The following is a 14,446-nucleotide window of genomic DNA, read 5'->3' as shown; positions in this document are numbered from 1 at the left end:
TTAAAACCGTCATCTTCAGCTGCTGTTGAGAGCCTGCTGTTGTTGGGTGGTACCATTGCCATCGTGGGGGGTGGGGTGGAGGTGGGAGTCTGCAAAATTGTTTAGTTGATGGGGTGGTGTACAGGCCAGACATACACATGAATCACAGGACCCGAGGATTCCTAGAAGTCAAATGGATCGATCTTATTAAATTTACCTATCCAGTAGTTTTAATTGCGGCCGTATGCTTGTATGACACCTGAATCTGTCTTTGTGAAGTGTCCCAAACAATAATTGACTTAGGTTCACAGACGTTTGTGTAGCGTGATCTGCCCCCCGGGGAGAAGACACTGCACGTTCCCAATGATGGAGGAGAATATGGATCAGAGGAAGCGTGTGACTGGTTACTGAGCGCTGTAGCACTGGTAATCCTGTTGTGAGACTGGCAAATGGGATTAGAGGACTGTGTGTAAGAGAAACAGAAGCGAGGGATGACCGGGAGGCTTTACATTCATGGCTTTATCTCACATTTTCACTTCATTTAAAGTCATCGCGTTGACAACGGCCAACCAAGAGTCGGCTTCTTCACAGGCAATCCTGTGTGTGCTTTGACCGTTTTGAAAGCCTGATATTGCTAGACTGAGTGAGTCAACTTTGTGATTATATCTGAATATTTTTAAAGCAAAAGAAAGAGTTTTTTTTCTGCATCGTTGAAAACTAACTGAAGCATTTAAGGGATATGGCACAAACATTGTGAGGGCTTTCAAGCAGGATGACCCACCGTGTTTTTTCAAAAAGGAGAAAAAACTGCTTTTAAATGAATAATAATGGGCAGCCTGCTATAGTGAAGGTAAAGTGCCTGTGTGGTTTCCCAACTGTGCCAGTCTCTGTGTCCCTTTGCTTTACAGTATTCCTCCAGTGTTTGGTTCCACCAGCTTACTTACTAGGAGACAAAGCATTTGCCAGTTTTTTCTCGGTTGTTATACCATCATTGAGTCCCCCCCCCCCACAAAACTTAAAGCCAACTTGACATCAGCAGAAAAAAAAGAAAGAAACACCAGTCTCACAAAACGCTCTTGGTATGTTCGTCTCTGTTTGCCAGTAGTAAATTTATTTCAATCACTTTCAATTGATATAATACGCTTTAATTCTTTAAAATGATGAACAGCTTAACTGCATTGGGAAAAAATTGATTTCTCCTACTGCACGAGTTGGCTAATAACTTAAAATCAAACAGACAGTAAATCAACAGAAACTCATTAACTAAAAAGCCAATATCTGCTTTACTGAACCCACAGTTGCACCCACAGCTGCATCGGTGTTATCTCCAGCCTCCCGTCTCTTCGTGTTCGGGATTTCGCGAAATGAGAAGCATTAACTTGGCCGCTCGGCTCACACTGACCCTGTGCCGATATTCTCTCCTACAATACCACGGCTACAACCTGCCTTCACAACTCGTGCTGCCCTGCAGCCAGATCTGCTCCACTTTCCACCTCTACCATTAAATTGTCATGTAGAGGCAGTGACTTTGAATCTGTGTATTAATGCATATGCACACATTACAGATTTAGTATATTTTGTATACGTGGGTTTTTTTGTGTGTGGTTTTTTTCACATTGAAAGCAATGGCAGATCAGAATGTTATCATAGTGTTCTGGATAAAGCTGTGCCCTGTAGTGGTTTATGTGCTTCTTGCACTTTGACCAGAAATATTTATATAATATGCATTTAAAAAAAAAAAAGAAACAGTTTCAGATGCTTTTAGAAAAATAAAAGAACGTGTTGAGGATGCTCCTCACATACAGCATACACATATGTGTCTGCAGAGGTGACAGTCATGCTGTTGTCATTTCAGTATTAATTATTAGCGCTGGCTAATGACTTTGCTGTGGCGAGGTACAGCAAACGACTTCCACAGGATGTGTGGTGTGCTGTTTTTATTTTGCTTGGGGGGGCAGAGAGGAAGTAAAATGAGAACTGGAGAATCTGTGTGGGAAGACAGAGGTCACTGTATGCCAAAGCAATTACCTTCCTCATCCAGGGCCCTGCCAATGCGCTCGTAGAGGAGAGAGAAAGAGAGGTCAGTGAGGAAATAAATACATGTATGGTCAAACACTCAGTCTTCTGCACGTCTGCTTTAGAGCACCTGCTGAAGTTTAAATGGCATTCGTATCGCCCCAAGTTCATATAAATGCGCCCGAAAGCGTCGCTCCCGTGAGCCTCCTTCACAAATATTTATTGAGGGAATTTGTTGAAGTTCTAGTTAGGTGTCAAATTAGACAGACAAAAGCAGCAATATTATGAAGTTTATATAATTGCTCAACTGCCAGGATGTGTTGTGACATGAAGAACATTATCTGTCAGGAGCCGATGCTTTTCTCTGCTCTGACAAGTCTTCATGTTCTGGCATCTTGGGGGATCTGTCACAGAGCGAGGATGGCAGCGAGATAGATCCCCTTGCATGTGCTCGGACCGGGCAACAGAGTGCTCGGAGTAGAGGTCAGGAGAGCCTGGGCCATCATGCTGCTGACAGCTCAGATTTATTTTTAATCCAGGCGATGAGAGCTAGCCACACAGATCATGTGGCTTGTTAATGTTGAATGGCGAGCCCCTCCGCCATTACACTGCGATTTTACACAAAGAAAATGTGACAAAATAATGACCTTGGTGAGGGAAAAACCCAGATAATTGAGAGCCAGCTGAATGGCATTTGATTGTTATTCCACGCAGCGGCTGTTGTTTCTTTCGGTGTGAAATCTCTTGAAAAGCCAGGTCATTTTCCCTCCATCAAAGCCTTATTAACATTTTGACCTCAACCAATTGTTCTTTGTTGTGTGTGTAGGTTACAGTGTGTACATGAAGGGCGTTACATTGATTGCGTTTAACATATTTACTGTCTGCTCATTTTTGACCAATTTCTTCACGATTGGTGAAAAATGTCATTATCATTGCATCAGCAGCCACGTTACTTGCTGCCCAAAGTGGCTGCGGTCACAAAGCAATTTTGCTGACAGTCCTTCCTCTCTCCTCTCTGTCTTTGTCTCTTTCTTTTTTTCTCCTCTCTCTGTGTTCTGATAGGTGCCAATTATAAAGGCCCTGCATTGAAGCCTCTCCAGCCGCCAGTGACCCTGTTAGCTGGCTTTAATGTCAACGATCTGGCTCCAAAGTGGAGGGAATTACCTCACTTTTAGTCTTCAATCAGGCAAAAAAGAAGAGCAATACAGCAAAATGCAGAGCTTGACTCTTTTTCAACCCTTGTGCTCTTTTGAGGGTCTGCCTGCTCTTGCTTTCTGGTGAAACACAGGGTCAGGACTGTGTGGATAAAACCCTGAGGGTTTTGACATTTCAGCTTTTCTGTCTTTTTTTTTTTTTTTTAATTTTTGCTCCTCTTCTGGCCTCAGTGCTTTTTGGAAAAGGCCCAAATGATCTGGTGGTGTTGCTCAGGCATATGCAGAGCCCTGGCTCTTCTGGCGCTCCTGTTTCCCTTGCAGGAGAGGAGCTGCTGGGGTCTCAATCCCAGCTCTGGGGATCTGGAGAAGTCTCCACACTCTGATCCAGACCCCTGGGATGTCCCGCACAGAAACAGACGCAGCTGGGTATGGAACCAGTTCTTCGTATTAGAAGAGTACACAGGAAATGAACCTCTCTACGTTGGCAAGGTAAGCGATCCATTAGCACAGTTTAGTGTGTTGTATATGTGCAAGAAATGTGACTGAGCTGCTGTTCAAATCAGCACCTACTTGTGTTTTTTCTTATATTTATCATATTTATTTTTTGCACGTTTGCTGCACCTTCACAATAATACACATATCAATAACTCCTTACCACAATGACCTGCAAAATCTGGGACACAGCAGGGTTTCAGAGAGTTGTACATATTCCTATTGTCCTATATAAAATGCTGAACAAATGAAAACACCAAATGCAGACAGTGTGGGAGGACATTCTGCATTTTATTGCGACAAGGTTGAAGCATGTGCTTGTGGAAACACGCAGTTTTAGTTTGGAGATCGACAAGGTAATTTGCATTGTAATCAGTCCACAGAAAAAGGTATATATATTACTCAAATGTGTCTTTTTACAGTAGGTGTTTTGCCAAGGTCCAAGCAGATAGATCAAAGTAATGCCTGTTTTGGCAGGTAAATAAGTACAAAAACCTCCCAATGACATTTAAAGCAAGGCACAAATGGCATAGTTAACGCGAGGGTACACTGACAAAGTGACTAATCATGCTTTTATGAGATGTGGCAACACTGCTGGTAGCATTTCCTTAGGTAAAGACCAATAGTGGTAAAAACATAGGCCGCTTAACTGAGTAATATAGCATTAAAATACGCCTTTATAAGAAATTTCCCAGCGTTCACATTTTAAGTGCGAGACAAAACAACGCAGTGTACATAATTATGTACAATTACAATGCAGGAAGTTATTTAGAGAACTTTAAAATTTAGTCTGTAGTTCATTCATCTTTAAACTGTGTGGAACTAGCCAGTAAAGGCTTCTAAAGGCACTCTGAGGACATGTTTATATGTGTAATCTCACACCTGTAGTTTTTGCTTAGACACAAGTAATTGTACTTCAATTACTGACATATCCATTAGTAAAAGCTTGATGTTTCAACTGTAATACTTTAAATTAGTTTAATACATTGCAGCATTACTGTGAATATTGAACAGGCTAATCCCTTCGAAAGGGGATGTTTAAAAAGACTTACCAAAGTATCTATGCAAGGCCTTTTCTAACTTGGGAGGGAATAGAAAGATTATCTATAAAGCACATTTTATACACAGAGGCAATTTTGAGTTTTTGACATGCATTGCTCTGAAAGAAATTCAGTGCAAAAAAGTACAATATCCCCTGTAAGTGCAGTAGATAATAAGTAGAAGAATTCGTTTGAAAAAGAGATGTAAGTAGCATAAAATTGACTTATTTTTGTTGAATGGAATCAGTATAGCTGAAAATGAATCATTCAAAGAGATGCAGTCAGTGAAAAAGTAACATTCAAATCAACTTTAAGGGAAAGCCCCTCATAATGTATTTTATTAAGAATTTTTCATCGAGGTGTAAAGAAGTAAATATACTGTATACTCTATAGGTAAAAGTACCTGACATCTGTAGTGTAATACATTAATAAGTATCCACAGGTATTTTTAATCCAATACTAATGCTGGAGTAGTCTTCTGCAGAACCATTAGTTTGCAGTGTGCAGAAGCATTGCTCCCCAGCTTTCAGCGCTACAGGATAAATGGACAGCTCCTGTTGGAAAATGGCTCTAGCGTGTGCAGTGCAAGCCAGATGGGTCTTGGATTGGTCTCCAGATCCCTGTTATCTTGGAGAATTTTCTGGTCTTATTATTAAATTAGTTTTCATCTTTCCGCTCGTCTGTAGGATAATCATTCTCATCTGCATGTATTTGCTAGTTCTGCTCTCACAAGCCCATTTCCTCGCTGTCTCTGAACTGGATTAGCGTCTCCAGCTGGAATTAGGATACATTTGACTGTCCTATTGTTCTCCTCTGTATTTTTATTTTTTTTGCCAGAAGGCTGCTAGAGCAAAGCATCTAAATCAGAATGAGCTTATTTGTGACATTGCTGGAGTTCAGCTAAAGGTCATTTCTTGTCCGCGGTCATCTTAAATGCAGTTTTGTCTGATCTGTGTGTCCCCAGATATCTGTTACATCTGACTACTGAGGAGAGCGTTTTTGCTTGTGAACATCTGTGCCGTGTCCTTGTCCTGCGTTGCCCATTTGAAAGTTAAAAAAGAGAGGTCAGCGGCTCAGTCAGGAATTTCTAGTGCCTGTTTTCTTTTACACATTCTTGTGTCTGATTGCTTTTCTTGTTAGTAAATCCCAAAGGACATGAACAGACTGATTACTTATTCATAGATGTGTTGAGATCCGCTTATTCACATGGAATATACACAAACTCATTTGCAACTAAGCTCCTGACTAAGAGGTCCTTTTATTTTTCCATTCAAACACTGATTCATCCTTTATGGCTTTTTTTTCTTTTCATTTTGTAGTTTTGTAGTAATTCATCTACCAATCCGGTGTAAAGACAACATAGCAGCAGGCATGTAAAAAATCAGACTGGTTACATCTTTGCATCTGACCTCATGCCCGAGCCCAAACCCTTTGAGAAATATCAAAAATCTGATTCATTGACTCCCTGCGGGCAGAGCAGGCTGCCTGGGAGCTTGAGAAGCTGTCACATTATTTGTTCCCTGAGATCATAGTTGTCACGTAGTGTGTGTTTGTTTGATGTCGCAAGGGCACACTGCTGCTGTAAAAAAGCGTGGGTGGGACACCCTGACCTTGTGACTCAGTGTGAGTGACATGGAAGGTCCTGCCATGTCAAGAAAATGACCTTACTGGAAATGAATTCTTCATAAATAAAAAACGAATAAAGTTACAGCACTAACACACACAGCCCTAAAATTCCCGGCAGGTTATAAGCAACAACACCAGAGTGGCACAACCAGTAATTGCTTTTGTCAGAAGTATCCGGATATCTAATATGACGAACAATAGGAATCCATGTCCAAACAATGATCCAGTCACAGCACAATTTGGCCATTTGTTTGGCTGGAAGCAAAGGCAAAAATGATATAGTCAGTAGGAAATAGGAAGTTATCACTTTGGCCTGGCTGCTCCCTGTATCTGCAGTCTGCTTGGCTTTAATGCATTCTGTCAGATTCTGAATTTCACAACCAAATGTCTCATTATGCTTTGGCACTCAGCCTCGGGTAAGTGTACTGGCCTGGAATCAGCGGCAGTCAAATCAAGCCAGTGGAAATATACATTAAAGAACCTCAAACTACACAGCCTCCACCGCAAATTGTCAACACACTTATTTAAACAAGTGAAAACGCTGGAACAAGTCATCCACTTAACAAACGCTTACTGGTAAACATGATGTGATGCGCATTTCCTGCGGGGTGTTCATGTGGCTAAATATTTGCCTGTGTTGAAACAGCACTGTGTGGCATCTGCTGAATAAGCGGTGTTAGGAGGTGTGAAATTTTTTTAGATCTTTGTTTTTGTTAATGCATCAACATCACTCGCCTCGCAATTCGGAACACTTTTTCCATGTTCAATAACTTTTCTAAATCCACTCCCACATGCTATTTTTCATGGATCTGTTTGTGTTTGAGGAGCGAGAGAAATTTGCAGCCTTTGAGGCAGAGTGCTGCTTCACATCACAGGAGGTACAAGCGCACAGAAGCAGCCCTTGTGCTGAACCGCACTTATTTATAGAGTTGTCTTCAAAATTAGCCATCTAACTAACCATCCGAGTAATGGATGGACCAATTTCACCTTATAATTCAAGCGGCATTTGGGCAGCAGTAGCCGGGGCTCTTCGGCTACACTCAAAAGCATTTCTTTCAACACAAATAAAAGAACCCTTACGAAGAGCAAAAGACTAGAAGCCGTCTCTTGATGGAAACATCTCTGGCGCTGAGCTATCAAATGTACAAAGGTGCCGGAAATTCAACAAAAGAAACAGAATTTTCCGTTTTTTTGTGCAACAAGCGTTTGTTGTGCTTTTTATTTTTGCAACTTCCACTAGACATTTTTTCATGTGCACGCATTATGAGTTATTTGTGACCCGACATCGAGAACTCTGTGTTCGGAATGACAGTAATTCAGCTTAATAATCAAACAATATGCATCGTGGGCAGCAGGGACAGTCCCACAGATAATTACACCAGAGTGAACATAATGTGTTACTACTCAAGCCACTTCATTAGCATTCTTTGGAGTGTTCACTGTCAAATGGGTTAGAATCATAGAGCACAGGCAACTTGCAAAGGTCAGCCTCACTAGCGTCTACTCACACTTGCTGGTGCCACAAACACCGCACAGCTGGGGAGTGGTGAGAGCAGCCTGTTGAGTCGGAGAGAGGGTGATTCAAGCTGACAGGGGGACATCATACACACGAGGGACAAGAGCTCACATAGTTGGGAGCTCGAGAGGCATCCTGGGGCCATCTGAGATAGTGGGAAAGCCGTTATTCAAGCCAGAGAATCAAAGAGGATAAAAACAGCAGTGTAAACCAGACAATAGGGTAGTTATCAGCAGGGTAGGGGGGAAGATAGGATGGGGACATTGTTTACTCTTGGACTCTCTCACACATATAGGGCTGAAGTCAATATCAGCAGGGCAATTTTTAAAGAAAATTTGGTGAAGTTTGACTTAAAGTCTAGAAGGAGGTTGGGACAAAGTCAGGGCAAAGCCGTTTATATGAGGTTGAGGGCAAAACAGACGACAAGCTGCACATGCAAATCATCAAAGAACGCAGCTAATAATTTAAAGTAAGCTAAGTTGACTTTAGTGGCTGGGGTCTGACCAAAGATCTCCTAAATAGACATGAATTTTAGCAGCAAGGTTGCAGAGTTTCATATAGTTACAGAATTTGCCAAACAAGGTAATTGACCCTTAAACCAAACACAGGCTAGCTGTGAATGGCAACAGGCTGGATGTCTGCAAACATATGATTACATGTGGACAGGGGTTCAGTTTTATTCCCTTATTTGCTTTCTGGAGAGAACTTTTTGGTTTCACTTAAATATGAAGCTGCGGCCACCAGAATGTTTGCTTTGCTTAGCATAAACACCGGGAACAGAGTGTAACAGCTAGCTTGGTAGCCAGGTAACAAATTCCATTTACCAACACCCCTAAGGCTCACTAATTAACAGCTTATATCTAGTTTGTTTAATTTGTGTAAAAACTGAACTGTATAAACGACAGTTAGACAGAGGGTGATGTGCCAGGGTATTTCTTGGCTGTTAGCAGTTGCTTGGCAACCAAGGGAGGCTCTAGGAAGTTACCATGCCTGGCCAAGGCCTATTCTGGTGAAAAAGTGCATTCACCAAAATAGCATACTATTCATTTGCCACGAATAACCACAAAGGTTCCAAATCAGAGACAGACAATGACGTGTTGGTTTTGGAGTAATACAATAATCAGTGCAGACTGTGCTGTAAAAATGTGTTTCTGTGAAGCTGAAGTTACGCCACTTTGCATGTCTTTGCATCCATTTTTGTTTGGGAGGAGGGGTGGGAAGGATTAGGATCTTGTTTCAACAAGCTGAAGTAGTACAAGTAGGTTCTGCACTACACTATGAGAGGTAGTCTAGTTCATTTATTTATTTAACTTTTGTCGATTTTGACCTGAAAACAAGTCAGATCAAGCTTTAAAATTAGGGAAATTAAGTAAGAAGTCATTAAGTTTGCACACACACTTGTGGACAGGTTTATTTGACTTACTTTAGCTGGTTACACCTCCAATCAGGTGCAATTTAGAGAATTGTTAATTCTGTGGTGTCCAGCAAACTATACTAAATGAATTAAACTGTTTAAAGTAATAAAATTGATTAACTGTAATCACACAACAGATTAGGTTTCATTTAAATTTGATCTTTGATATTTGACTTCATGCAAATATAGACAATCTCTGCACAAAGGCGATTTTAATGCATAACATAATGGAAGAGCCAGGGCATTTTTAAAAAGGTGGCCAGCCCCATACCATTACTTACAGTACACTGCAGTAGCCTTAAAAGTGATGTCTTGCTCTTTTTATTTATTTATTCATTTATTTATTTATTTATGTATTTATTATTTTGCTATAAGGTAGATCCTGCCAATCTGTCGTTTATTAGGTACCTACTCTTATTAACATATTGACATATACTATTAGCATAATTTCCTCTGGGATTAATAAATTATTCTGATTCTGATTTTGATAATTGCTTATGGAGGCATGATGGCAATTTGCACCATGTACATTGCGAAGTACACCATGAGGATTCTTTTGGAGGTTGTTAAAGTTGTTTTTTATCGAGCTGTTTATAAAGCTTACAGGATAATTGAGTTTAAACAGGTGGGTGCGCTGTCTCTGAGGGAAAACCACAGTGAAAGGGTTCTATGAATATTTGTGCAGCCTATGATGGGCTTCACAGCTTGTTGTTTGGTGCGGTCAGAGTTTTGTGGTGTGGCCACCTCTACAGTTCACATAGACTATTAGAATATATTTTAGCTCTAACCTGCAGGACAAATGTTACGATTTGTTATGAAGCACACAATTTGGATCTGAGGATATTTAAAATAACATCTGATGTGAAGCCCTGAATGATCAATAGTGAGTTTTTTCCTCTCTGTGCATCTTGGCTGTTAATTTATGTTTTGAACATGCTTATTTTTCAGAGGGAGAACTCCAGAAATTGCTGGGCATGGAGACTGGTTTGATAACATTTTCTGAAGTCGGGATTAGAGTTTAACAAGATGCAAATGTTTTTGTTCCTGCTGAGACTGTGAAAGCTGTTGCAATCTGTCCATTTGACTTCAGCTTTTGAAACTGGTGCTTTTCACATACAGTGCATCAAATGAACCACAGGATTTAAAACATGGTATATTTTATTCATATTTATAAAAAAAAAAAGGGAGAGAGAAAGAAAATCAAGATGTTAAAACGTTGTTGGCTTTATTCAGAGTTTACTTGAACATTTACACAAGCTGTTTGTATTAGATGTTTGCCTTTTAGGTGTTGCATTTAAAGCCTTGATTTACTCATTCTCCTCTCGTCTCATCCTTCAGCAGTATTTTTCAGTTTGATGGTGGGTAAAAAAAGACGTATGTGATTTCCACATTAGGATACGTTGTGTAAGAAAAACTGACTTTGTCACTGCTGGTTATGTTTTAACCCAGTTAAATATTAGGGGATATTGTAGGCGGAGGGAAGTTGTTGTGTATTTTCTTTCTGTATCTTTTTATGTGCATTTTTTTAAATCTGAATACGGTCTAGCTGAAGTTTCCTGAAGTGCTGATGTATTGAATTTTCGACATCCCCAACAGGTTTGATCTTGAATAATTCAAGAGAGGTCCTCAGCCTGCGCTCAGAGTATAGATGTATTATGAATACCTACAAAAGTTACGTTTTTAGTTCTCTCTATTTTTCCTCTACAAAGTGGATAACAAGTGGCCTGGAGACTTTTGCAATTGGTAGAATAGGGTTATCAAGAATTCTTCTCTACTTCAGTGACTAACGCAAGCATAACCTTCATGCAAGCAGTTCATGTATTACAAAAAAAGTTGGTTAACTTATGGTGTCTTCTTCCTTATAAAAGAGCTTGAGGAGTTTTAAGTATGCATGGGAAGATAATTCACCCGCCCTGAAATATATAGATACACTGTCTTTATTCATTTGGAAAGTGAGGCAGTCAGTAGGTGGACGTGTTAGTCAGCTATGCACAGAGCCTACTTGACTATTCTCCTCATAATGTAATGAAACTGTGCATCATTTTTATTTATTTTTTATTGACTGATCCGTAGCTTTTGATACAGTGTAAAATAAAAGCATTTTTTTCTCCTTTGTATCTGGAGTTAGTCTGAAGGGCTACTAGGCAGAATCCATGAGGTCTTACAAATGTTTCCTTAAACTGAGATTGTATATCGATATTGAGTTTTCCCATCTTTATCATATCTTCTGTACTCCAGATACCTTCAGAGAATTGTTCATTGTGTCAAGTGTATTTTGAGATGAGTTCATTATGTATTAGCCAGTGTTGCTTGGGGGGGTTAAGTCTATCAAAACTCCATTCAATTTGATTGAAAAAAATAAAAACACAAAAGCTCTGTGCTAATCTGATTGTTCCCCACTTCCAGAAGAAGTCTAATTTCGGAAACAACATATCTGAGTCAAAAGAACAGGTTCCTTGTTTCGGGTTAAGGGAGGAAGAATAATTAAGTTAACACTGCAAGATTTCTAAAGATGAAAGCCAATTACATGTACAGTGGAACCTTATCTGGGTGAGTGAGAGTTGCTGCATGTAACGTCATGTTTGAAAGTACCACCTAAGGAGTACTACAAGGGGTACTTGTACCTCGGGGGGTACATAAAGTTCAGCATTAGCTTAGCTCAACAGAAAGTCTTGGCTGAAATCATTGTTGTCTCCTACTGATAATGATAGCCTGATAGAACAATGACACTACCATATACCTTCCTTTTTGGATTTTCTATGAATTTATTTAACAAAGAATTATAGGTTGCAGTACATTTTTTGCACTTGAAAGTATTGTATTTACATAATACTTTACACTAATTAACAGGTAGCTAAATCTGTTTGCTAAATTACTCTGCTAAAACCATTATTAATATTGCTTATTACTTTATTGTTTCCACCTAGTTACCCCACTATTACCACGTTATTAATAAACTATAATAGAAGGTGCCACGATGAATAAATATTTAGGCAACTTGTTTGTTTATGCAGATTAACCCCTGTTACAGCTGTTGCAGCTAACGTGTTTCTAAAGGTGCAACTCTAGCTTTGGTGCACTGAATTATATCGTACTTCTTCATCCAAGCCAACAATGAGATGGGCAGATTTTATACATTGCTCTGGGAACATCGACTGTTGAAGAATAAACTCAAACCTGTCAATATACATTTGCATTACTGTATAGTGAGAAATCTGTCATTTCTCACTATACAACTTCAACAACTGTGAATTAATCATACTTTGTACGTGACAACCTAGCTTACTTTTCCTCTCCTCTAAACATATTGATAATTGCCCCCCAAAAATGCTAAAATTGAGACTTTATGACCCAGGGGTTAATGTCACATTAGCTAAATCCATATTTTAGACTATACGGTTAACACTAGAGCTAATGTAAAAATGTTACTTTTACAAATCACACCAACCACATTAAACATTGCTATGTACAGTAGCAGATTATGAGAGCCAATTTAAATTTGAGTATCACAAAACTGTGATTAATACTGAAAATCTTCTTACATTAGGCTTCTTTCTCTTTTAAATGGCTGAAGGGATAAAAATAAACAACTTACATTACTTTCTCACCTTAACCTGATTACTCTCAGTAATCTGCTTTTTTTAATCTCCCTTTGTGTCTCTGTGTGTGTCCAAGTATGTGTGTTGAAACTGCAGCTATGCCAGAGTAACTTGAAGTCCTCCACCTCCTCCCATTCTCTCCACACACTCAGTTTTTTCCCTACCCTGCCCCCACACCCTCCACTAGACATTTCCCATCCAATAGATGAAGGGACCCTAATATGCTAAAACCGGGGATGCATTGGCCACCTCTCGCTGTAATTAAATTCAGTCATAATGAATCATAGCCCTTAATCCTAAAACAGGCTATATTTCCACTGGGAGGAGAAATGACCTACATGTACTGGAAAAGCTCTTGGTATAGCGTTTCTATGTCTTCCTTTCTTGGCGTCCTTTCTGAAAGCATGACAAATGCTCACAAACCTTACTTTGAACTGTGTTAAAAGTAAATGACAAGTGGAAGCATGCCTATTTCCATATCAGTGCTGTTCATTTATATACATATGGCACAGGGCATACTTAACTAAATCAGGTAGCAACTTCAAACACCTCATAACAAGTCATGCCACACTGCAGGTTTTTCTAAAAAAAAATGTAGCCAAATCTTCTTTCGTGCATTCTTTATGTTCAGCTGATGGTATGTGACTTGTGTAGCAATTTGATGTCCAACAGCCCTTTAGCTTTATATAGAAGAATTTGTGCATAGTAACATGAGGCAATTAGGGTATTGTATGAGCCAGTCATCAGACTAATGTGGATGATTCACAATGGAGCCTGTATACCTTTGCTCTAAAAGGCGTATTTCATCATTTGCAGACCGTGTTGGTTGCGGCCCAAGATACTGTCAGTACACTGTGTAAAATATGCACTTAGTAGCGGGAGACCAGAAATAGAATGCGTACTTTGTTTGCCTACAGATAAGAAAGAAATGCTGAATTTGGTTGCAATGGAGAGAAATCCATTAATTATGAATTGCATCTTTGTTTTTGTGGTTGAATCACCGTGTTGAAGTCATTAGTCGTTCTTTTTTAATTGCACATTGTCACTAATTGCATCACAGAATGTCAAATTTCACCTTTTAAATTCAGCTTTTATTTCGCCTAATAATAGGGTTGCACTATCATTCATGTTGAACTGAGAGCTGAAAAAACAGGTCGTTTTTCATCTGTACAGATTGCGTGGTGTTGTTGAGGAATCATATACGAAGACTAAGGCCCAATTTACACCTGGTGTTAACATGTGGTGGATTAATGACATCCGCACGCTTGTGCATTGACACCTGGCAGGAAAATGCTTTCTCATTATCTTGATCTGTCTGCATTGTAATCAAAGATCACTTGCGAAATGAGGCAGAGTTAGCAGCAGTGCCACTTGCTGCTATAATTTATTTTGAATTCATTTTTTGTAAGGAAAGACTTGCGGTGACTAATAGGAAGGAAGCAGAAAGCAACAAGAGCTGGAATTATGTGACCTTTCAACTAGTTTCAACTTTAGTTGGTTTAAGAATGTGGTCACACTGCAATAATTGCCTTTACACCTGGGTAAAATACCATCACAGTGGAAACCATGCCACCTCCACATGTATTCTGAACTGTCCCACCTTGCATAGA

The 14,446-nt window shown here is 39.7% G+C and overlaps 1 protein-coding gene across 1 annotated transcript in view; it reads left to right on the top strand.

The window, feature by feature from the left end:
* The window catches only part of LOC120741312 (cadherin-7-like), a 109,817-nt gene that overhangs the window by 2,626 nt on the left and 92,745 nt on the right, over positions 1 to 14,446 (top strand). The window contains 1 exon segment of the mRNA XM_040044109.1: positions 3,058 to 3,638. Within this exon segment, the coding sequence (XP_039900043.1) occupies positions 3,402 to 3,638 (237 nt within the window). The 5' untranslated portion in view covers positions 3,058 to 3,401.

This window comes from Simochromis diagramma, unplaced genomic scaffold (assembly GCF_900408965.1).
Source record: "Simochromis diagramma unplaced genomic scaffold, fSimDia1.1 OVJJ01000602.1, whole genome shotgun sequence".
NCBI classification, from domain to species: Eukaryota; Metazoa; Chordata; class Actinopteri; order Cichliformes; family Cichlidae; genus Simochromis; species Simochromis diagramma.
Note: the sequence above shows the minus strand (reverse complement) of the source record. Positions and strands in the feature narration are given on the sequence as shown.